We start from the raw sequence: 24,649 nt of genomic DNA, 5'->3' as shown, positions 1-24,649 counted from the left end.
TCAATTCATAACTAAAGCATAGAAACTGTGTTTACTATGCTTCAATTTGTGAATGAACAGGAAGCCGCTCAACACAGAGCACTTCCCTTTCATTCACTGTCCTTTGTAGCTGAGGCTGCAGAGAAAGGCATGTGTGTTTGAGCTAATGCAGTAGGCTACACACACCTATAAAGTAAAGACTATTCACTTAGCAAATTGAATGTTCCTTTTTCAAAGTGAACAGCCTCCTCTACTTAGTAAATTTGCCCAATGGCTAACTTATTTTCTGCTGTGCTGGTTTAAAAACACAAACTTTTTTGTATGGCAGATTCTTTCATATCATGCATCTGCTGCTGAAGAGGAAACCATGGAGCTGCAGGTAACAGCGGTAAAAAACATTTTTTTTCTCTTTCAAAATAATGTATTGTTAAACATTGCAAAATGTTTTAATATTATGTTACTGATGATATTATTACTGCATCGTTTGAAGAGTTGTTATTAACCACTTAGAGTCCATTCACACTAATGCGACTTGTCAGCCTGACAAGTTGCGCTCCGTCGCGGTCCATTGTGTGGTACGGGAACCGTTCTAATAGGAGCGAAGTTGCTCCGACTTAGAAAAAGGTTCCTGTACTACTTTGGTGCGATCTGGAGCGACTTGCACAGTCGCGCCGAAGTCGCGGTGCACGCGACTTCACAGGTCGCCCCCGAAGTCGTGCCGCTTCAGTGTGAACCGGCACTTAAGGACTGCCCACCACAGATTTACTGTGGCAGGCAGCCCCTCCTGCGAGAACCGACGTAGTACTTACTACTAATAAAAAAAAAAAACAATAAAAATGACATAAATCATTCCCCTAGTTTGTAGACGCGATAACTTGTGCGCAATCAAATGAACTACTATTATCGCTTATTGCGATTTTTTTTTTTTTACCAAAAATATGTAGCAGAATACAAATTGACTAAAATGATGAAAAATGTTGATTTTTTTTTTTCCAGAATTGTCTTTTTTTGTTTATAGCGCAAAAAAATAAAAATCACACAGGTGATCAAATACTACCAAAAGAAATCTCTATTTGTGGGAAAAAAGAACATCGATTTTATTTCGGTACAGTGTCGCACGACCGTGCAATTTTCCATTAAAGTAACGCACTGCTGAATCGCAAAAAATGGGCTGGTAATTAAGGGGCAAATCCTTTCCGGCCCAGAAGTGGTTGTTTTGTGAAATGTTGATTATTTAGATTTCTTGTGCATTGCTGATATACTGTAAGACAGCAGCTTACAGAAATCTGTTCACATTAGTCCATATCCCAAAAATGACCTCCCAATCCCCCTACAACACTCAAGTACAAATTGGATGGAATGCTTTTAGACTATATATTTTTGGATTTTGAAAAGGAACTAGAGTAGGTAAGGGAGAACATACAGACACCAGACGTTAGATAGTGTACAGTAAAAATAAAAATTTAAAAAGTACACCAACCCACAGTAATCAATCAGCAATAATCTTTTAATGTTCTGCTCCCGATTGATGACTGGTCACCGGGGGGTGGCTCAATTTGCACATTACTATTTATCATTGCATTGGTTTATTAATGAAGCAAGCCTTCATTTGACTTAAGGTTTTAAGTTGTTTATGTACAAGAAAAAAATGATAATTCTCCTAGTTTATAATATAATTAATTTGTTATTGTAAGTGCTGGTTCACACTAGGTCGCTCCGACTTCGGCGCGACTTGCATGGACTTCATAAAATGAATGTCAATGCAAGTCGCCTCCAGGTCGCCCCGAAGTAGTACAGGACCCTTTTTCTAAGTCTGAGCGACTTGTGTCGCTCTGATTAGAACCGGTCCTGTACTACTCAATGACCGCGACGGTGCATGACTTGCCAGGCTGACCAAGTTGCCTGACAAGTCGTATTAGTGTGAACCGTCACTAAGTGTACAGATGCAATGGTAAGTCCCAGTCTAATAAAAAAAACAAACAAACAGAGTAATCTAATAAAGGATTCATTCATCTGTCTCATTCACTTCTGCAAGCTTTTTACAATAGAGCAGCAAAGGAGACAGAGGAAAATGTGAAAATAAACCTAAAGCTCCACCTAGGGGCTGGATAGAAAACTATATATTAATATGCAATATTTTCTATTTACCTGCTTATAATATTCTGTATGTGAAATATTTTTTTAACCTGGACCAAATTAAGCAAATTATGTACAAAGGACACTATACAAACCCTTTAATGTAAAGCTGTCAAAATAGAAATATAGGATCTGTTGACATGTATATAAGGATGCAGGGGTGGGCCAGTCATCCTGATTCTGGTTTTACTACCTATCAAGTATCTGCCCTTAAACAAGCATGCAGTCACAGTGTAGAAATTCTGAACTCCTGTCATGCATAACTACTTCAGGTCAGACTCAGCAACATTCTGGTATCTGACATCATAATCAGAATGACAGTCCTGAAGCCTGCATCTTTTAAAAAAAAGTAAACAGAGTTCCCTTTACTGTGCACTCAGGTACACAGTCCAGGATACAATAATGCAAATATCCTAATTTCCACAAAAGCATGTAAATTGAAACATATACATTCATTAACTGTTCCTGAATGTAGCATTTATAAGGCATATGAAGCAAAACAGCTTTTAGGTATAGCAGAAAGACAGCTGGTAATGCCCTGGGGCAAATATGAGCACTTAATTAGCAATGGGACTCCATGAACCACATAGAGGACACCATATGGGATTTTACATGCAGTTAGATGTTTTTGGTATTTAACTCTAAAGCAACCACGGCACTTAAACAGTAATTATTAATCTAATGCTCCTATAAAAGCAGTGTCAGAATGGATAACCGTAACTCTTTCTAGCACTATTCCACTTACTGTGTACTCATGCCTAGGGTCCATTACCAATATCTTTGTATGATACAACTGGCTCTTCACACTTTCATTTCAGTGAGGATACCCTTTGACCTCTATACATAGCAGCAGGGCCAGTGCTAGACCATTTTGTGCCCCAGGCGAGACCAGCTACTTCCTACCCCCCCCCCCCAAACCAGCAAAGAGACATCCCCATATAGCAAAGAGACATCTTCATCCAGCAAAGAGACATCTTCATCCAGCAAAGAGACAATCTAATCCAGCAAAGAGACATCCCAATCCAGCAAAAAGACAGCAAAATCCAGCAGAGACATCCCTATATAGCACAGAGACATTTCAATCCACCAACATACAGAAGAAGAGTGTAGCAGTCAGGGTGAGCCCTGTGTTCACATCAGAGTCCCCCTTATATCAAAGTCCCCAGGATTTCCTAAAAATCAGGGCTCCAAAATCCCTGCCTTACCTCAGAGTCCCCAGTGTCCCCCCTTACATCAGAGTACCCAGCGTTTTCCCCTACATAAGAGCCCCGGTGTTCCCCATTATATCAGAGTCTGCAGCATTTCCCTTTACATCAGAGTCCCCAAAATTCCCCCTTACAACAGAGTCCCAAGAGGTCCCTGGTACATCAGAGTCCCCAGAGCACCCCCTTACATCAGAGTCTGCAGGGTTCCCCTTTACATTGCAGGGGGGAACTGCACTAAATGGGAACTCTGCAGATCCTAATGTAAAGGGAAACCCTGCAGACTCTGATGTAAGGGGGAATGCTTCAGACTGTGATGTAAGGGGGAACTCTGATGTAAGGGGGTCTCTGGTCACCAGAGTCCCCCCTTACACGAGAGTCCCCAGAGTTCCCCTTACATCAGAGTTCACAGAGTACATCCTTACATCAGAGTTCTCCTTTACATCAGAACCTTACAGTGCAAACGGGAACCCTGTGGACCCGGATGTAAAGGGGAATTCTGCAGATCCGGATGAAAGGGGAACCCTGCAGACCATAATGTAAGGGGGAATGCTGCGGACCTTGGTGTAAGGAGGAACTCTGATGTAAGGTGGTCTCTGGTCACCAGAACCCCCCTCCCCTTACATAAGGGTCGACAGAGTCCCCCCTTACATCACAGTCTGCAGCATTCCCCTTTACATCATGATCTGCAGAGTACCCCTTTACATCAGAGTTACCATTTACATCAGCGTCCCCAGAGCTCCCCCTTGCACTGTAAGGGGAAACCCTGCAGATACTGATGTAAATAGGAACTCTGAATTAAGGGGGATTTCTAGGAACTTTGATTTTGGGGGGGGGGGGGGGCTCTGATGATCACATCTCTGTAGAGTAGGTGATGTTGCAGTCAGTGACTTGTACAGTGTGATCTCTGTCCCTTCCCCCTTCTGTGTGCAGAACAGGTAAGGAATCTACGTGTGAGGATACTCCTGCACTCCTCACTGACAGCTCCTGTGCCCTCTACGCTGCTTCACCCAACAGACTGACCCTGACCTGGACTCCTCCGCTCGCCTCCTTCCGCCAGTACCGTCACTCCCATGATCATCATCAGTCACTCCCGGAACGGCAGGCAGGACTAGGATGTGCATCGCTGGAAGGTGGAGCAGCTAGTAGAGGAAGTTACAGCTTTCTACACTCAATGCCTCCCTGCAGTTGATTGGTTGCTAGGACGCTAGGTGGGTCCAGCAACCAATAGTTCTAACAGGTAGGCAGCGGGAGCGGGATTAGATAGGTGGTTCGCCGCCATAGAGCCTACAGGGGGAAGCCATGCCACCTCTCCCGACTTCTGTCTGCACGCTGCACCTCCTACTATGCTGGCGCCATCCCTGTTTTAAGGCAAGTCTGTGGCGGCCAGCCCAGTCAGCCCCAGCAAGGTGGCCATGGCTGCGCCCTAGACGGCTGCCTTGTTTGCCTAGTGGTAGCGCCGGCCCTGCATAGCAGTATAAAATGTGACCCCATTCTACATATTTTAAGCTGTAACTTTGCTTTCATAAACGTGATGAAAATAATACAAATTTATTTAACAAAAAAAATGTGCCAGACTCATTGTGTGTAGTGTTTTACAGGAACAAGCAGGTTATTCCTAGATAGAAAAGACATGTGGGGGCTCATTTACTCTAACAGGAATTTTACCCAAGCATGTGTTCACTTCAAATATCCATACAATGAATTAAACACATAGGTAGAGAATAGAAATGTTACCCTATATCTGATTGGGAATTCAAAAAATTAGCACAGGCTAGGCTATGATAATATTTTACTGCAGTAGATAATCCCAATACTGTGTAATCTACAGGAGAACTTTGTAAGATTACTGCTATTACATGATTATTGTGCTTCATTATTTGTATTATAATCTGTTGGTAGCCTCAGAGAAACTAGGTAAAACGTACATTTCCGAGCTAGAAAAGAGAGGCAGTTTTAGCGCACAAAAGTAACCAAACCCTTGCCCCCTTTCCTCCCAGCAAGTCAAATCCATGTCGTTTTAGGAAATATAAAAATGGCAGACCATTAAATACTATTTAAGATATGCTTCTTTAAATGATCAAGAAGAATCACTTTAACACAACTGATGGTTGAATCAAACACAGGGTAAATGTGAGAGTGTACAAATGCTGCATGACTTCTCAGTTTAATATGTGTAATTTTAGGGTTTTCCAAAATTAAGCTCAATAAGAGCTGTAATTTTACAGTGTTGTATATTGTTTGTAGTGGATTCAGTAGTCAGTAGCAGATGCTCCTGGTTATTTTCCTATTCCCTGCTGTATAGAGATCACCTATGATTTTTGAGATGTGCCTCCAGCTAATTGACGTTTCTTGTCTTTCAAAGGGAGCTGTCGTGCCATCTGCACAATCACTTAAATTAACGGACTTCTACTTCAGTGACTTTGAGCTCTCTGACATAGAAACCACATTAGCCACAAGTCGAATGTTCACAGACCTCAACCTTGTGCAGACTTTCCAAATGAAATACGAGGTAGGAACTCTGTGAAAAGCATACTGAACCGGACTAATTTTGAACCAGTTAAATGATTTTTAATTGCAGCGGCCTGTTTATTCTGGACTCTATAGCTTAGCAATGACTTAACTGAGGAAACACTTCTAGAGCCAACTATGGAACACCCTGTGCGTTCATGTGAAATAATATCTTTGTTTGTGAGATTTTTATTATGCTATAATTTCATTACAGTTTGTGAACTATAAACAGAGTAAAGTGGTTCCCAATAATATTGGATTGATGCCTGGTGACAGTATAGTGTTGATGCTGGTGTTTCTTTTGGACTGCATTTAGTGTCTGTTTCAGCCAGGCACATACAGCCATCCTTATAAGATCAACTGTAGCTATATATACAGGCTTTGAATATAGAGAGGCAGCCAGCACTCCTGCAGTAATCCTCAACACCGTACTCTCCTGGGCAAGGTGGCCTATTCAAAGGACCAGTATGAATGAAGACGAAATGTAGAGCCACAGTCTACAGACATAAATGTTAATTCAACATGAAACAATGATTGTATGTATTAAGCATTTGAACTAATGTATGTGTATACACAAGGTACTGTAGAGCATTTCCTTTAACTGTGTTAAAGCATGATTTCAACAAAATGTATCTTTTTGTTGTAAAATAAAGCGTGAAAATATATCTTAATGGGGAAGCCACTTAATAAGGTTGTGAGGGGGGAAGTGAAAGGATCATTGATATCTAGACCTCTGTTCTGCCCTTTCTTGTTTCCAAGCTCCAACTCCATGCACTTCAAAATCCAAAAAACCCTGGAATTACCTCTGCCTGGGTTAAGTGGCAGGCCAATAAAGAGCTTTATTAAATATTTGATATCTTTAGTGACGACTGTCCCTAAAAGTGTTTGGCACAGGACTTTAGGGACAAAACTACATCAAAATATTTCCATTAGGGCAAGGACTGATGTGAATGTACATCAAGCAAAGCCCAAAAAAATCCCAGCTCAACTCACCAGCCAGCCTGCAACTAACCAAATTCTCTTGACCAACATTTTGCGTTAAAAACAGAGGTTTAGATAGCATACGTTTGCAATTACAAGCGTAAGCTGCAGGGTGACTCCACGGCACCCCAGTATTATCTGTAGTCTTAAATTTGTAAATTTATAATACCCTCTGTAGTAGAAGCACATGAATTCTAATGGATTGATAGAGGGCAGGTGAGCCTGGAGGGAGCCCACCCCTCTCCTTAAAGGCACAGGTGCTCACTGGACACCCAGCACATAGCACAATGGCAGCAAAGGTGTCCAGTGCATCCCCCCTCCAATATTACATCAGTAAAAATGGGGGCCACTGCCCCCATCTATACTGATAAAAATCAGTTACTTTCGCAGAAGGAGCACATGGAAGGGCGAGGTATGTCAAACAAAACCAAAAAACGTACTGGACACCTTTGTTGACATTGTGCTCGGTGCTGGCTCTCCAGTGCGACCAAAATATCTCCTATATTCATGTTCATGGTAACAACCATTTTAGATTTCTCCTCACTTTCTGCATTAGCGACAGTGATTATCATTGCAAAAATGATGAAGCCAGCCAGTTGGAACACAGGCAGCCTTAAAAACCTGACAGAAGTTCTAAACCTTTGGTTGAAGTTTTTCATTAAATCATATCATTACCCTGAATGGGGGTGCATTATTTTTTAACCCGTTTTTTAGGTAATGTGCTCAGCTCAGTACGAATTGCACCCACACCAGGTTAGTTTGCCTCCATCTTGTTTATTAATATTATATCACATTATAGTAATCTGAGTTGTTTGCTAAAAGCAGGCAAAAGAACTCCAGAGTGATGTCTATGGTAGCCAGTCAGATATCAGTTTTCATTTTCTAAATTCATTATGTAATTATAACAGAGGGAATCTGATTACTTGCTATAAGAAATGCTCTTTCTTTTAGTATTCTTTTTTTTATCATTTTATAAGTGCGTAGTGTTTTATTATTCCTTGACTCTTATGCTCTACCATTATCATTACAGACTCTCTGCAAATGGATTTTAAGTGTAAAGAAAAACTATAGGAAGAATGTAGCCTATCACAACTGGAGACATGCCTTCAATACAGCACAATGTATGTTCGCTGCACTGAAGACTGGCAGGATTCAGGTACTGAACTGAAATTGCATCAAACGGTATAGAACACATGTGTCAAACACAAGGCCCGCGGGCTGAATCCGGCCCTCCAGGCAATTTCAGGTGGCCCTTGCTCCTCTCCTACAGCAGTCCTCCTCCAGACCCTGTACTTTTTGCTTTCCAGCAATGCCTACAGCTTTTCCCCAGCAGCAGCAGCACAAGATGGGGGGGGGGGGGTTTCTCCCTAATAGTTGTAGTGAATTATCAGGTAGTTTAATACTTCTGCATCCTATAAAAGCTATAATATCAGTTTTCAGTTTTCGCATTTTAAAGCCAAACTCCAAGCAAAAAAAAAAATGGTTTACAAAGACAGGTGTATAGAAAAAAAACATTATTTCTATTTTTAATAGGAACTATTGTAAGTACCTGAATCTGACCTGGTATCAGCCTATTTCAATCCCCTAAATCAGTGGTCCTCAACTCCGGTCCTCAGGGCTCACTAACAGGCCAGATTTTAACTTTCAAAATATTTTATTAGTACAAAGAGCAAGGTTACAACAAGAGCAAATCCAGAACAGGCGGTATGCAAGTTGGGATTGCAGAAGCAACTGGGTACAGGAATACAAAGGGCTTCAAGGGTAGTGCAATCCAAATCAAAATAGACATATAAGAAGCATCAAGATGAAAAACCATCTTCTAAATGAGAAAAGGCACAAAAGACTGTGAAGTGAAGAGAAGAGGAAAGGAGAAGAAAGAGGAAGAGAAAGGCAAGGGAAGTGAAGGTGAAAAGATAACGAGTGGAAGTTGTCTTAGAGGTTCCCGGACGGGGAAGATAAGTGTCCTGGATAGAGGGGCGTGTTGGTATAGGTCGCCCATGGTTCCCAGACCGCTTCGAAGGCACTCTTCCTATCCAGGAGAGTGCTGGCCAATTTTTCTTGGGTCATAATCCAAGAAATTTTACGCTTGGTGGCTAAGAAGGAAACCGATTCCCGTTTCCAGGATTTAGCCAAGGTCATTTTAGCACCAAGCAAAAGGAAGAAAAGGAGTTTAGACATATGTTTGGGCGCATGATCTATTTTAAAATTGAGAAGAGCTATTTTAGGGTCCTGGGGTATAGTCAGGCCTGAGAGTTTCCGCATTAGATGAAAGATTTTGTTCCAAAACGATCTGATACGAGGGCAGGACCACCAGGTATGGAAAATGGAGCCTATCATTCCACAATTGCGGAAGCAAAGAGGTGAAGTATTTGGAAACATCTTAGCCAGCCTGCTCGGAACTCTATACCATCTGGTGAAGATTTTGACATTGGCCTCGATCAAAGAGACATTTAGGATTCCTTTAAAGGAGCGTCGGAAGCACTGTGACCATACTTCGGATGAAAAGGAGTCACCCAGGTCAGATTCCCAGGCCAGCGCATAGGAAGGCTTATCGCCAACAGTCGCCAATGAGGCATAGATGCTAGATATGCCACCTCTCTGATCCAATATGTTAGAGCACCAGTGTTCATAAGGAGTAAGTTTAGGGGGTTCGCTCTTATCAAGCCACCTGGAGCGTAGGAAGTGGGCTATTTGAGTGTATCAGAACAATTCAGAGGGGGGCATTTTCAGAATTTTGGAGCAATGACCCTGACTAAGAGGGCCTAATCTATTAAAAAAATGGCCTATTCGAAATAGGCCCTTGTTGAGCCACCATTTGAAGGCCTCTATGTTCATTCCCGGAGGGAAGTCCGGGTTATGAAATATGTGGGTCAGAGGTCTCAAGTTCGAAACCAGGGCAGAGTTTTTGTGTAAAGTGTCACATAGGGCGATGGAGTGGGAAAGTGTCGGAGCTAGTACTGGGGGTCTACGATTAGGGGCACACCAAAGCAAATAGTCAATGGTGTTGCGCGGGACTGCCTGTCTTTCCATGAGGATCCAATTGGGCTTCGGGCCCCTGGAATATACCATAGATATTTGGGCCAGTTGAGAAGCTTGATAGTACCACCATAGATTGGGGAGCCCTAGGCCTCCGTCTTCCTTCCGTCTAAGCAATGTGGATATTGGGCAACGATGTCCTTTAACACCCCAAACATATTGAACAATTTTGGATTGAAGCTTGGCCAGTTGTGATTTTTTGATGGGAATGGGCAGTGACCTGAATAGATAGAGTATGCGTGGAAGGAGTGTCATTTTGACCGTGTTAATCCTCCCTATCCAAGACAGCTCAATTTTTGACCAGGACACTAGATCTGCTTCCAATTTCTTGAAGGCCCCTGGATAATTAACCGAGTAGAGTTTGTCAATGGAATGTGGAAGATTAACTCCCAGGTACGGTATGTAGAGGGGGTTCCAAGAAAAGGGAAAGTATGTTTTGAGCGTGTCCAGGAGACGAGTGGGAACTGAAACATTCAAGGCTGTGGATTTAGACATATTGACCTGCAGGCCAGATATTTGACCGAAGTCGTGTAACAGTTTGAGAATGTTAGGTGTTGATGTGAGAGGAGAAGTGACAAATAGCAGGAGATCATCCGCGAAAAGTGCGCATTTATGTTCAGAGTCACCGCAGGAGACTCCTTTAATGTCTGGGTGTTTTCTGATGGCGGTGGCTAGGGTTTCTATAGCGATAGCGAAAACTATAGGAGATAGCGGGCAGCCTTGCCGTGTTCCCTTTTGTATAGAGAAGGGAGTCGAGTACTGTCCAGCGATCCGGATCTGGGCAGAGGGTTTAGAGTACAAAGAGTGTAGTATTCCCTGGAAGCTTGGACCAAATCCCCATCTCTCCAGAGTGTCAAAGATATAGGGCCACAGCACCGAATCAAAAGCCTTACAGAGGTCGATAGAGAGGAGGTAACCTTCCTGTTTAGCACCCCCGTCCCAAGCAGAGTTAAGAAGAGATACTATATCTATCGCTCTCCGAATCTGGTCAGTGCCTTGTCGGCCTGGGATAAACCCTGCCTGATCCATGTGGATGTAGCGGGCTATAAATGAGGAAAGTCTGTTCGCTAAAACCTTAGTAAGAATTTTAAGATCATTGTTGATTAGGGAGATGGGGCGATAATTAGCAACATCATTAGGGTCTTTACCTGGCTTTGGAATGAGGGAAACAGTAGCAAAATTTAGGTCTGCTCCTAGGTCGTGACCATCGCAGAGAGAATTAAAGAATCGAGCCAGATATGGGGCAAGAATAGAGCCAAATTTTTTATAATATAAGTTAGAAAAGCCGTCAGGGCCTGGTGCTGATGACAGATTCAGGGATTTAATCACCCCCAGAATCTCCTCTACTGAAATAGGTTTTTCCATCAGCTGGGAATGTTCTGGAGATAATTTGGGCAGATTAATGTCTTCCATAAAGGAGTCCAGAGTTTTGGGTGGGGCTGTGGGGGCAGAGTATAAGTTGGAGTAGAAATCGTGAAAAGCTGCTATCACCTTCTAGGGATGCTGAGTAAGATCCCCCTGATCAGTTCAAATTTTGGGAATAAAAGTGGCCTGAGACCTGGGGGTTAGTTTGGATGCCAATCTAGGACCTATCCTATCTTTCTGACAATAGTGGCGGGCTCCGGACCATCTAAGATGTTTTTCGGCTTCGGTAGTAAGAGCTAAATTCAGAGCCAGACGAGCTGAATCCAATTTGGTCAGGGAGCCTGCAGAGGGGTTAGCTTTATGTTGCTTTGATAAGGATAGGAAGGTGTTGGTTAGGGTAGTAACAGTTTGTTTCCGCTCACGCCTCAGCTGTGAGGAGATTTGGATTAGTTTTCCCCTGATCGTGGGTTTGTGAGCTGTAACAGGCCAGATTTTAAGTATTAAAATAATAGGTGGTGCGCTATATCAATATATTGAGTGTATATTCCAAACAATAACAATCAATACAAAAAACAACCTCAAATATAAACAAAATGTGTAGGTGCAAAAAGATGAATGGTGAAAAAGTCCCAAAACACAACTGTGTCAATAATAGGACCACCAACAGTGGTGTGTTGGTGACAGGTGAATATGTATTCCAAACAATACCAATCAATACATAAATAAAATATATATAGGTGCAAAATTATATGGTGCAAGAAGTCCAAAGACACAACTGTGTCAATAGTAGGACCACCGACAGTGGTGTGTTGGTGACAGGTGATAGTTAATTCAATTAGTGAGTTGAAGTTCCCTCCACCTGCTGGAATTCCTCCTTACCGGACGGAATGAAATAAGTGCTTTTCTATGGTGAAAATAAACGATCCTGGTGCCCAAACTGAACGAAGTGCTCCCAACCGTGCATTCACAAGAGCCCGTCAGGCCTCTTACCGGATAAATAGGGTTATCATGCACTGCTCACTGCTCTCAGATCCAACCGATATTGGCAGCCACAATACAATATCGGTTGGATCTGAGAGCAGTGAGCAGTGCATGATAACCCTATTTATCCGGTAAGAGGCCTGACGGGCTCTTGTGAATGCACGGTGGGGAGCACTTCGTTCAGTTTGGGCACCAGGATCGTTTATTTTCACCATAGAAAAGCACTTATATCATTCCGTCCGGTAAGGAGGAATTCCAGCAGGTGGAGGGAACTTCAACTCACTAATTGAATTAACTATCACCTGTCACCAACACACCACTGTCGGTGGTCCTACTATTGACACAGTTGTGTCTTGGGACTTCTTGCACCATATAATTTTGCACCTATATATATTTTATTTATGTATTGATTGGTATTGTTTGGAATACATATTCACCTGTCACCAACACACCACTGTTGGTGGTCCTATTATTGACACAGTTGTGTTTTGGGACTTTTTCACCATTCATCTTTTTGCACCTACACATTTTGTTTATATTTGAGGTTGTTTTTTGTATTGATTGTTATTGTTTGGAATATACACTCAATATATTGATATAGCGCACCACCTATTATTTTATCACTTATCATTTTCATCTGGTAGCAGCATATCACAGACCAGCGCACTTTTTTCTTCACATCAGATTTTAAGTATTACCTTGGGGAGATGCAGACTAGAGTACTGCAATCACTGAACAGCAAATGATATCACCTGGGATGTATTTCAGGTATCTTGCAAACCTGGCCTGTTAGTGGGCCCTGTAGGCCAGGGTTGAGGACCACTGCCCTAAATGGAAGAACTCAGACTGGGAAAGGGAGAAGCAGCACAAGGAGCCAGCCAGTCATGTGCTGAAAAGAAGCATGATAACAGGAGGAGAGAATTTAATTAAAGAAAGATGAGCTAAGCAGTCTGCTGCTTCATCCGCTCTGTCCAGTCACAGGCCAGGGGCAAGGAACAGCCTTGTTTTATTAGTTACCTGCAGTAGAAAAAGGTTAGGTCCCCAGGCTGGCTGTGTTGTGTACATTTCAGAAATAATTGAACAGGAATACATATCTTTTGGCAGATAAACTAACTATATGTATTTCATTTGTTTATTTAGCTGTTTGCCTGAAATTCAGCTTACTAGTAGAAAAAAAAATGTCAGTTTCAAGTCCTTTTCCCCCATAAGATGGTGACCCCACCACCACCTCATGAGAGGAAAGATGAACAAACGTGTTCTCAAGAAAACCGTCTGAAGTTTGATGTGCCACATTCCACCGTACCTGAAGAACATCAACTAGTGCAGAACCTGCCGGGCCACCAAAATCTGTTAAAATAAAAATGCCATCTTCACTATTACAACCCTTTCCAAATCTGAGATTGTGAAGTGCTTCCTTTTTTTTGTACATGCTAAATGTAGGAGGAAAATGTTACATGTCATTGATCTTTCAGAAAGGAATATCTGTGTCATATTTTGATTTCCCCTTTTTATTTTTAGCACTAATTTGAAACATTTTTTAATTTTTATGAATACTTATTATTTCCTTTAGAGTAAACTAACTGATCTGGAGATTTTATCTTTGATGATTGCCACATTAAGCCATGATTTGGATCACAGAGGGGTCAACAACTCCTTTATACAGAGGTAAGAGTATGCTTTATGAAGAGTACAGATATGCCATTATAAAGCTTGTTCACACTAGCAGCAAGGACTACCACTCCTGCATTTGACAGGTGGTGAGGAAGCGATATGTCACCTCCTCCTCTTCACCTGTTTAACCGCTGTAAATGCAGCAGCACCACACTGCATTGCACGTAGTTGCGGGACAGTTGCAGCATGGTCCTATTTACTTGAATGGGCCGTGTTCGGCTGGCAGTAGTGCCCATCGAATGGGACGGGGGTAAAATTACTGCTGCAGCATGTGTACAACCCTGACCGCTGCATTTTCAGCTAAAGAGAGTGTGTTTAACCACTTACCCACTGGCTACTTAAACCCCCTTCCTAACCGGACCAATTTTCAGCTTTCAGTGCTCTCACATTTTAAATGACAATTACATATTTAATCATCATTGGGTTTTCTATTTTTTGTGCTATAAATGAAAAAAGACCAACAATTTTGTAAAAAAATACATTTTACTTCGTTTCGGTTTTTAAAATTTGGCAAATTTAGTAATTTTTCTTCATAAATGGTGGCCAAAATTTATACTGCTACATATCTTTAGTAAAAAATAACCCAAATAAGTATACATTTTTCGGTTTTTGTGAAGGTTATAGAGTCTACAAGCTATGGTGCCAATCATTGAAAATTGATCACACCTGATGTTCTGACGGCCTATCTCATTTCTTGAGACCTTAACAAGCCAGTAAAATCCAAATACCCCCCAAATTACCAATTTTTGGAAAGCAGACATCCCAAGGTATTTAGTAATTATTGAATTCTTCTACGCTAAAGGCACCTTTAAGCTGGTATTGAAGATGTAGAATGGTTCATGGCTGAATTCACGAATTAGAGCAAGATTTAAGTGGCTGGAGGAGGCCCACGTACTTATTGTGGTTAGCTGTGATTTGTATTCTCAGTAATTGGACCAAGAAAATTCCACATAACAATCCCTGCAAGTAAGAGTGTGATTACACAACCAAATATATGACTACCACTGCAAAATAATTACAAACCATAAAACTGCCTCAGAGTCAAATAAAAACCTACAGGCTTTTGTGGCTTGGATTTGTATTTACTCTATGGTTCCAGACATCTGTCAGTGGAAGAGGAGAGCACATGTGTGGTAGTCATTCGGTGTGTAACACAAGCTCCTCCATGGTCATTATGGCTGTATGGAAAGGGTAAGGAGAAGATGCTGTGCCATTTGCAACTAGGAACAGAGCTGGGAGTGGAATTTTTGGCATATTGATGAAAAACCACAATAGTTTCCGGTCTTCATTTAAAACCCAGAAACTTAAGTCACATGTGGCTGGAAAGTTTTGTTACCATTAGGGCATGAGTACTAGAGACATTTTTATGTCCCTCATAAATAACTAAAGAGGCATGGATATGGAACAAAATGCAGATTCTATTGTTAATTGTAGGTCTGTTTTTTAGGTTAAAAATTTATGTTAGGTGACTAAATGTCTGTGCAAAATGTGTGTCGTGTTCATCAACCTATGGCAGCTAATCATCATTTTCATGCTTGAGTTTAAGCAGCAAAAAGTTTTTTTTTTTAAGAACATCAGGAATGTGATTATATTAGACACTTAATTTGGACCAGCTTGGTTTGAATTATGCAGATGCCACCACCCTGTGTCCAATGATGAATCGGTAACTTCTCTTTAGTTCACTGACAGACACAGCTCCTGATTCTTCTTAACCATTGGGTTATGCTGCCACTTACAGGAGTAGGACACTAAGTAGGAAAAACTGGGCTACGCCTATGGGGCAGTCCCAGGGGGTATACTCCCACTTTCTGCTATAGGTACTCAGTTTTTTTCTGCCTAGTCAGGAGTAAGGACCTAGTTCCTTGCAGGGATCTCTGGTCCTGGCATTTTTTTTCATTTCAAATGGAATTTTTTTCCTCTTTTATTATTTTGTTCCTGTGAAAACTACAAACAATTGCCTGGGTGACAAACTGGATAATATAGATCCTTAGGGTCCCCCCAGTCCGGCCAGTGAGCACATGCAGACTGCAGACTACCCCTGGTGGATTTTGGGGTGGATGTGGACCCCTGGGATGGTCAGACCCCCGGTTTCCCCTCCCTTCCCCTCTAAAAATTTCAGTCACTTTGGGTCTTTTGGCCCCCACCCCCTCCCTGGGTGAGATTATGAGCTGGCTGTTGCCACATGCTCTTAGGGGGGCCAGTTGTAGTTGCTGCTGAGCAAGCTGCTGACCGAGCTGCTGACCAGGCTGCTGACTGGGTTTCCCTGGTGCGCAACGGGGAATTGAGCAGGGTTCTCTGCCATCCTGGGGGTTGGTGACTAGGACAGGGATGTCCTCAGGGCCCCATGCACCAGTGGTTGGGCTGGGGGAGCGGAAAGTTTAGCATCTGCAGGCATTATGCCGCCGGATCCGGCCGAAGATTTAGGCCGCGGCTTTGTGGCCTACTACTCGGAAACTACGTGAGGCGGCCCCTGTGAGCATGGCTGAAGCAACTGCCTCCCAGTTTGAAATCCACCTTCCCCGCCGCTCTTCTGGAGCCAAGTCGGGCGCCGCCATTGGGGGGGCGCCCCCAGTGCGTGTAACTGAAGCCCCCACTCTTCCTTTGGGCATCTGCCGGGCTGAGGATCCGTGCAATTGTGGCTGGGCCCCCACAAAAATTTAGGCCATGGCTTGCAGCCTGCTGGACCATATGGTCAGCTTGGCACCTCTCTTGGACTGGGTGGTGCTGTGGGGGCTCTTCAGTTTCAATGACAGTATTGCCCCTATTATTGTGTGGGGCACCTGCCTTGTTTTAGCGAGGGTACCCTGCCTGCGCGTCTGTGTCACAGTGGGCAGCCCCTTTGAATGGGCTGTGTCCTATTATGTCCTCCTACGGAGAGCTCAGAGGGTGACCCCCTTGTTTTTTTGCGGGGTCCAATAGGTGGTCTATTTGTGAACCTTTGGCCGGCGTCCCCTTTATGGGATCGCAGACGGCAGCCTCCCCTGATTGTTATGTTTTCGGGGGTGAGCTCAGTATATAGCTACTGGGTCTGCGTCCACGCACACTGCATGCTCAGATAGTGCAGATGCTTCCTCTGCTCCTCTAGCTGCACTTAAATAGGTGCTGGTGGATGCACTGTTTGTGTCAGTGCGTGAAACTTTAGAAATGGAGGTTTGCGGCTGACGCCGCGTCAGAGGCACCGGTTCCTTTTTGCTCCCACAGGCCCTCCAAAGCAGCGAGGGTGTTCCTCTTTCCGCTTACCTTGCGCTTACTTGTCACAAAACAGTGGGGTTGTTTTTGTTTGCGATATCCTTTTGAGGATTTACTGCTTAAAAGGTGGATGTTCCCACCTGTAGTGGACTCGCAGCGTGAGATGTAGGACCACTGGACCGAGAGGTGGAATGCCGAGCTTCCCGGGGCACAGGCCTCTGTCAGCATGTGTGGCTTCCCTCTGAAATGCTGAAAGAGGCCGAAGTCAGAAGGTTGAGTGGGCAGAAGATCATGTTTTAGGGACCCACTCCTTTGTCAACATCATGGCAATATTTAAGTCCGCAAATGAGGGAAAAGATAATTGACAGCTGCAAAACCCATTGAACTTTTGTTTAAATAGGCTGACAAAGGGAATGACAGGGGACTGTTAATAGCAATATAAAGATAGGTTTATTAAATGGCAAAACATAAAAATACAAAATGAATGTATATATAGGAATAAATTAAAAACACTATGTGTCAGAGGGAGAAGAAGTAATGGGAAATCTCTCCAAAGGGCAGAAAAAAACCTTTTATTCTACGAGAGTTGAGGAAAGATTACAGCCTCTGTGAGGTTTTTATTTGTGTCTGCGTCTTCCTGTCTTGGTGTAACCTGAGCCCCTTATTTCTTTTCCCGGTCTCAGATGAACAGAAAGTGATGGGGAAATCTCACAAACAGCTATAAACAGCTTTGACAGGGAGTCAAACCCTTCTCTTCTTTTTCCGTGTAGTACCAATCCCTTGACCTGTTGCTGCTAAGTCCATGCGGCATACAATTCTGTGACCTTCAGCCTGTGTCTGTGTTTTATTTGTTGTCCCCTAAGTGCCTGTGACATTTTAAGTGATGTCATAGAAGACTGCAGGTCCCAGGAGGGGATCCCATAGAGAGATGTCTCCAGCAAATTAGGAGATCAGAACTACACAGGAGAATGCTGCTAATTGCCAATGCATGCCAAATTTGACTTTTGTTATTCACTAATGACTCAAAAACATATTGACCGTGTTCTTCACCTGTTGTTGACATGCTTTATAGCTGTCTCTAAGTGATACAATAGAACAAACTTAAAAATGAATTTTATGTTTGTGAATCTATTTTTGTTTTATATTTTATGTGTATTGTCAATGTATTCATTCTCAGAACTGTATGAATCTTTATGGGGATAAAGTGACCCCTAGTGGTGTATGAGAAAATGGTATCACCGTCCAGTTTCTGTGAGCAAAGGAAGATACATCAGACTCGGGAGAATTGACTGTGAAATTTTTCTATTCAAGCAGAACCCCAGTTAAAATTATAAATCTTATTTGTTTGCTGCCCACCTTACTGCTATAACTGCAATCATTAAACAAATGCACTTTTCAACACTCTTACCAAATAAAAGCTTGGTAATGATTGTCACCCATCAGATAAGCAAGTACAAGATAAAAAAAAAACACTGCTTCACTTTTTAAGTCAATTCACTTTCACTTGTTTTTTTAATTAGACAGTGAAGGAGGATCAGCACACTGATGAAGTAATCTGTCTGCTCTCCCCTACTATGTGCATGTTTTTATTTTTTTTTTTTATTATAGGTTCTTATATAGCGCCATTAATACACAGCTCTTTACACATACACACACTATCCCGTTACCAAAAGTATTGGGGCACCTGCCTTTATATGCACATGAATTTTAACGGAATTCCAGTCATAGTCCGTAGGGTTCAATATTGAGTTGGCCCACCCTTTGCAGCTATATCAGCTTCAACTCTTCTGGGAAGGCTATCCACAAGGTTTAGAAGTGTGTCTACTGGAATGTTTGACCATTCTTCCAGAATAGCATTTGTGAGGTCAGGCACTGATGAGGACGAGATGGCCTGGCTTGCAGTTTCCGCTCTAATTTATCCCAAAGATGTTCTGTCGGGTGGAGGTCAGCACTCTGTTAAGGCCCGTCAAGTTTCTCCACCCCAAACTCGCTCATCAATGTCTTTATGGACTATGCTTTGTGCACCGGTCCAAATCATTTGGTGGAGGGGGGATTATGGTGTGGGGTGGTTTTTTAGGGGTTGGGCTTGCTCCCTTAGTTTCAGTGAAGGGAACTCTTAAGGCGTCAGCATACCAAAACATTTTGGACAATTTCATGCTCCCAACTTTGTGGGAACAGTTTGGGAATGGCCCTTCCTGTTCCATCATGACTGCGCACCAGTGCACAAAACAAGGTCCATAAAGACATTGGCATATTTCTACAGAGCAGCCTTTCTAAAACTTTTTAACATAGAGGAACCCTTAAAATAAAATGTAGGTCTCAGGGAGCCCCTGGTAATAATTACTTTATCTACAGAGCATGGTACATTAGCATATAGAGTATAGAGTGGATAACGGGGATGAATGAGCTTTAACCTCCATGGCGGTATGATTCTTTCGGATTTTAGGTGCTGAAAGTGGTACCATTATTTTGCATGTAATTCTTGAGAATGAGCAGCCCAAACCAACTATTTACATATTTTTTTTTTTAACTGTGCGTTCTTCTTTATAACATCTCGGGTATGATAAAGTTTGAGACACAAAATCATAAATTATAATATAATAAAAAAACGATAAAGAAGTTAAAGTATGTATGTATGTATACATACATATATATATATATATATATATATATATATATATATATATATATATATATATATATATATATATATATATGTGTGTATAGATATATATATATATATATATATATATATATATACATACATACATAAAAAGTACAGTAAAACTGCAGGAAAGGGCACTGGGGGGCAATGTAATGTGAATTTATTTTATTTTGAATTGTATCAGTGTGTTTGGTGTGTTTTACATTTGAATTTGCCGCCGGTTCCACCCCCCTGCGAATGTCACGTCGCAGGAGACGGAAGCCGGGGTACGGAGAGGATCGGGAGGAAGATCCGCCGCCGCATACCACTGAGATACATCGCTGGATCCCGGTGACAAGGTAAGAAACCTCTTTTACAGGATCCAGCGATGCTTCTGGTGGTACCCCGAGTGTGGCTTGGGGTTACCGCTTTTGGCTCTGAAATTTAACCCCGAGCCACGCTCAGGAATACCGCTAAGAAGGTTAAGTAAAATCTATACTCCAATGTTAATCTAAGTAAAATACTTGCATATTATGTTAAACTCTCCCCACTATTTACCCATCTTGAGTGCTGACAAGGCGGAGCAGTCCTTCATTGTCACTCCCTGCTCTGTCCGCAAGCTCCGATAGCTGCTTTTGGGTTCCTGATGATCCCTTTCGGTCATTGAATGGTAACTTAATATGTAACCCTCTACATGCATACAGGAGTTACAACATCCATTGTACCTGGGAAAAGATGCGGGTGTACACTGCCCTTCACATGAGCAGCATAGATAGATCTTTTTTTTACACCTACTCAATATGCCTAAATTATTTTCAGTAATAATCATATACAGAAGAAATTTCTGACAAAACTCAGAAATGTAAAATGCTAAGTTATGGTGTAAGGGTAACATACTTAGGGTGTAATGTGTAACATGCTCCAGCAGTCCCTCAACCCCTCCCCCCCATGATAACGGGCGGAGGTTCCTTTGCCCACACCCGCTATCACTTTTCAAAAACAGTGCAGCTCTGCCTGCACAGCCGGGTCATTAATTCACAGCAATCTGTGAACAAGAGAACTACAAGTCCTGTCTTCCAACGCTGTACACAGCTTGTAGTGCTCAATGAATTTGCAATGAGGACTCTTGTAATTTATTCAAAAGCCCTGCAACTTTTACACTAACAGTTTGTACAGAGGTATGGGCTAAAAGCTGTAGAGCTTGTCTGCAGGAGCCTGACATTGCACCCGTGATCGTTGGATCATGAGTGGAATTCTCTGCAGCCTACTGCAGGGAAAAATAATAAATGCATATGTTTTTTTCTGAAAACATATGTGCATTTATTATTTTCCCAAAAGGTGAACTTATCCTTTAATTCTTCTGCACTCTATTTAAAGTAAAAAAATAGCTGAAGTATAATATAGTAGCTTTCACATCACAGTCTATTTTAACATGTTTAAAAAAGTGCATATTTGTATTCTTTGGGATTGGTCTGATGTTCATCATTGGACCTATTCATCTTCATCATTTATTTTTGCCTTGTGTCCTACACATTCTTCTTTTGTATACGTCAAAATACATGTACCAATGTTGTATTGTCTGTCTTTGTTTTTAAAGATGTTATAATAATAAATATTTCAAGTTTTTAACAATGTCTTTATTATTTTGAATTATCTGATACATTAAAAGTCCCACTAGCCCTCCAATCTTCTTTTCTGACCCTAGGGTCTCATCTTTCTTGTTTCTCTGTTCCTTTTTTCCTTTATCATTCCCTTGTTTATTTCCCCCTCCCCCCCCCCTTCCCCCCCTTCCTTCCTCTTGTCCCTCTTTTTTTCTTCTCTTTCCCCCTTCTCCCCCTCTCTCTTTTTCCTCTTTATTTGTTTTCCTTCTCTCCTCGTTTCGTACCCCAGCACCTACCTGTACACCTCAGGTTCCAACTGTGGGTTCTATCTTTTGGGATATCTTTCCCAGTGTAGATCATATATTTGTATTCTTGTAAACTTCAATTTAGAGTGCATTACCCTTACATAGGGCAATCATTTATTATATACAGTAAAATGTCTATAATGCACAATTGACATGGGGGATTAAATATTGAAACAGATAACCTTGGTCACTGAAAAATATATTGGTTGTGAAAGAAGGAAGATTTTAGAGGTTACATTCTTCTCTATGGTAACTGTTGAGACAAGTTAAAGTTAAGGTTCAAAGCCTTCAGAGAGTTTTCGAAATACACAGTTAGCGATATATATGCTAGTCAAGGGCATGCACTGTAAAGGTGGCCATACATGGTTAGATTTCCGTTGGAATGTTCGTAGCAAAACCATTCTTCAAAACAATATTTCTTGCCATCGTTAGAAAAGACATGTCACCAGCGGAAGCATTTAGTAAGGGCAGTTAAACAGCAATAAAACACTTTTAGAAGTTCTATTTTTATTTCCTTTTTCCTAAAAATGTTATAGCTGTGTCCCCAATAGAAAGATTTGCAATTTATTTTTGCTTGACTAAAAGTAAGGGGATAAACCTCCCCAACAGGGACACAGACGGCAATACAATTCTGATAAACCGGGAATGAGTTAGTGCCTCTATATGTTGGCTGGGATTGGGCTAGAAGATGACATTGGTCTCCCTTTGGGCACACATTGCCAATTAAACTTGATGCTAATTTTGTGGTTAAAAAATAAAAGTACTATTGTAGCTATCATACCAATTACCAGTAAAAAGATCAGATATACTTTGAAGCTAACTGTCATGTTTCCATTTTTCAGGAGTGAACATCCATTAGCACAACTCTACTGTCATTCTATCATGGAGAACCACCACTTTGACCAGTGCCTCATGATACTAAATAGCCAGGTCAGTGCATACTGCTAATAGTGTCTCAGTGGAAATGATAGTTACTTATAAAATATAGGAGAATACTTTTCATTATTCATTTATGGTGGAGTAGAGAATGAAAGTTTACTGACAGCAATGTAGGTAATTCACCTTGAGAACAAAAGGGAGTGTTATTATTATTTTTATACAGGGTTTATATAGCGCCGACAGTTTATGTAGCGCTTTGCAACTTGACGGTAGACAGTACAAATACAATACACTTTAATACAGTAGGAATCAGAGGGCCCTGCATTGCAAAAGTAACATGCTTGCTATTATTTGTTGAAATGTATTAGTCAAAAGTGACACATACTGTATATATATCCCCACTAAGTGCAGTTACGTATATGAGATTTTCCCTTGGAACATTACCCATGTCATCTGTTCCCAGTGTTCATAATTTCAGCAAGTAATTGCCAGTTTTCACTAGGATGTTCAGCAGCTAATCACAATCAGTTTCTAGGCACCTCTTTATTTCATTTAATATGTATATCTGTATTTGAAATGCATTTGTAGCATACAAACTAAAATCCATGTGTAGTAAACCTCGCGCTTATGGTATAAGTGTAAAAATATTTAAAATGTGTACTGTTAAATGTGAAGCTGCTGCTGACAATAAAGTGCAAGTGCCTTTAAAGTGAGTGCGAAGAATATGTCAGCGCTGCTAATTAAATATTTCCACCGATAATCAATATATGCATACATACAACAAAATTAATATCACAAATACATATAAAAGTGCCAAGTGCATAAAGTGAAGTAAAAATCAATGTCCTTTAAATACAAATGACCGTCCTCCAATTACTGTTAGAAGTGACAGAAGTGCTTTGTGCTACACTCTTGTATAAAATGCTGGTGCTCCCCCTTCTGCTTCCCTACTCACCAGAAAACAAATGCTCATGGATCAATGGATACACTCAGATCACTAATGTGGCAAAAAGCTGGGTCCCAATAGTGGTCCTGTGAGGGTCTGCAAGGAGCTGCTGCTCTATGTTGCTGGTCTGGTTATCCCTCAGTGAAAGAAAAGGTCCGCCATATTGAAGTATGTCAAATATATATGGACTTTATTACCGCATAAAAACACTTATAAACAATAAATGTAAAATGGCAATGACCGTTTCGATGGTTGCTGCTCCTGCAGCGTGCATTCCACTGGCCGGATATGATGTATCTCGCTCTGGCCTCGCTATATGTACGTTTCGCCCTCCCCTCGGGCGTCTTCTGTAGCTCTACAGAAGACGCCCGAGGAGAGGGCGAAACATTATCAATTCATGGCATTACCTTTTGGTTTTGCCTCAGCTCCTCAGGTATTCACAAAAGTGTTGGCCCCAGTGTTGGCATTGTAGCGGCAGCGGGGATTGCAGTACAGGGTACCTGGACGCTCTTCTTCTGCAAGCAGAGTCTCTGACTGCTCTAAAGAACAACCTGGAAATTACTGTACAGACTCTACAGGAGTTTGGTTGGAAATTGAACTTCCAAAAATTTGCTCTGGTTCCGTCCACCAAGTTGGACAATCTGGGTCTTACTCTGGAATTGGCTTCAGCCAGGGTGTTTCTTCCAGGGGAAAAACTCCAAAAGCAGCTGGATACACTTTTGCTCCTGTTTTCCAGCAGTCTGTCATCTTCTAGGACTTGCATGTGGGTGCTGTGCCTGATGGTGTCTACCTTTGTGGTGGTTCCATTTGCACAGTGCTCAATGAGGGACTTCTTGGGACCTCTGTAAAGAGAAATCCTTGCCAAGTGGGACAAGAATCCACAGTTTCCAGACAATCTGATCCTGTTGAGCCAGGATACGAGAGGGTCCCTGATATGGTGGCTTTGCTCTCTGGCGCTTCAACAGGGCAAATCCTTCCTTCCCCTGTAATGGATGGTGGTCTCCATGGTTGCCAGCCTGTCCAGGTGGAGAGGCGTTTTCGGTATAGATGTGCTCAAGGGGTCTGGACTCTGGAGGAACTGGAACTTTGGGCGATAAGATTTATCTGGCTCATTGGACAAATTGTCTTTAGGGATGCCCAGTAAGGATTCAATGGGGACAATTCCACGTCCGTGACATATGTCAATCACCAAGGGGGTACAAGAAATGTCTTGGCATCTCGGG

At 42.0% G+C, this 24,649-nt stretch overlaps 1 protein-coding gene across 7 annotated transcripts in view; it reads left to right on the top strand.

Annotated features, from left to right (window-relative positions):
- PDE5A (phosphodiesterase 5A) overlaps nt 1-24,649 on the top strand; it is a 289,144-nt gene that overhangs the window by 243,462 nt on the left and 21,033 nt on the right. For 5 of the 7 annotated variants that reach the window (XM_082243705.1, XM_082243702.1, XM_082243703.1 and 2 more), the window contains 5 exons: nt 308-367; nt 5,683-5,829; nt 7,840-7,965; nt 13,762-13,856; nt 22,444-22,531. In XM_082243705.1, the coding sequence (XP_082099831.1) occupies nt 308-367; nt 5,683-5,829; nt 7,840-7,965; nt 13,762-13,856; nt 22,444-22,531 (516 nt within the window). The remainder of the gene's footprint in view (nt 1-307; nt 368-5,682; nt 5,830-7,839; nt 7,966-13,761; nt 13,857-22,443; nt 22,532-24,649) is intronic. The other 2 variants (XM_082243701.1, XM_082243704.1) reach the window with 1 other exon arrangement.

Source organism: Pelophylax lessonae (genome assembly GCF_965119305.1).
Source record: "Pelophylax lessonae genome assembly, chromosome: 1".
Classification (NCBI taxonomy): Eukaryota; Metazoa; Chordata; class Amphibia; order Anura; family Ranidae; genus Pelophylax; species Pelophylax lessonae.
The sequence above is the reverse complement of the archived record's forward strand: the minus strand, read 5'-3'. Positions and strand labels throughout refer to the sequence as shown.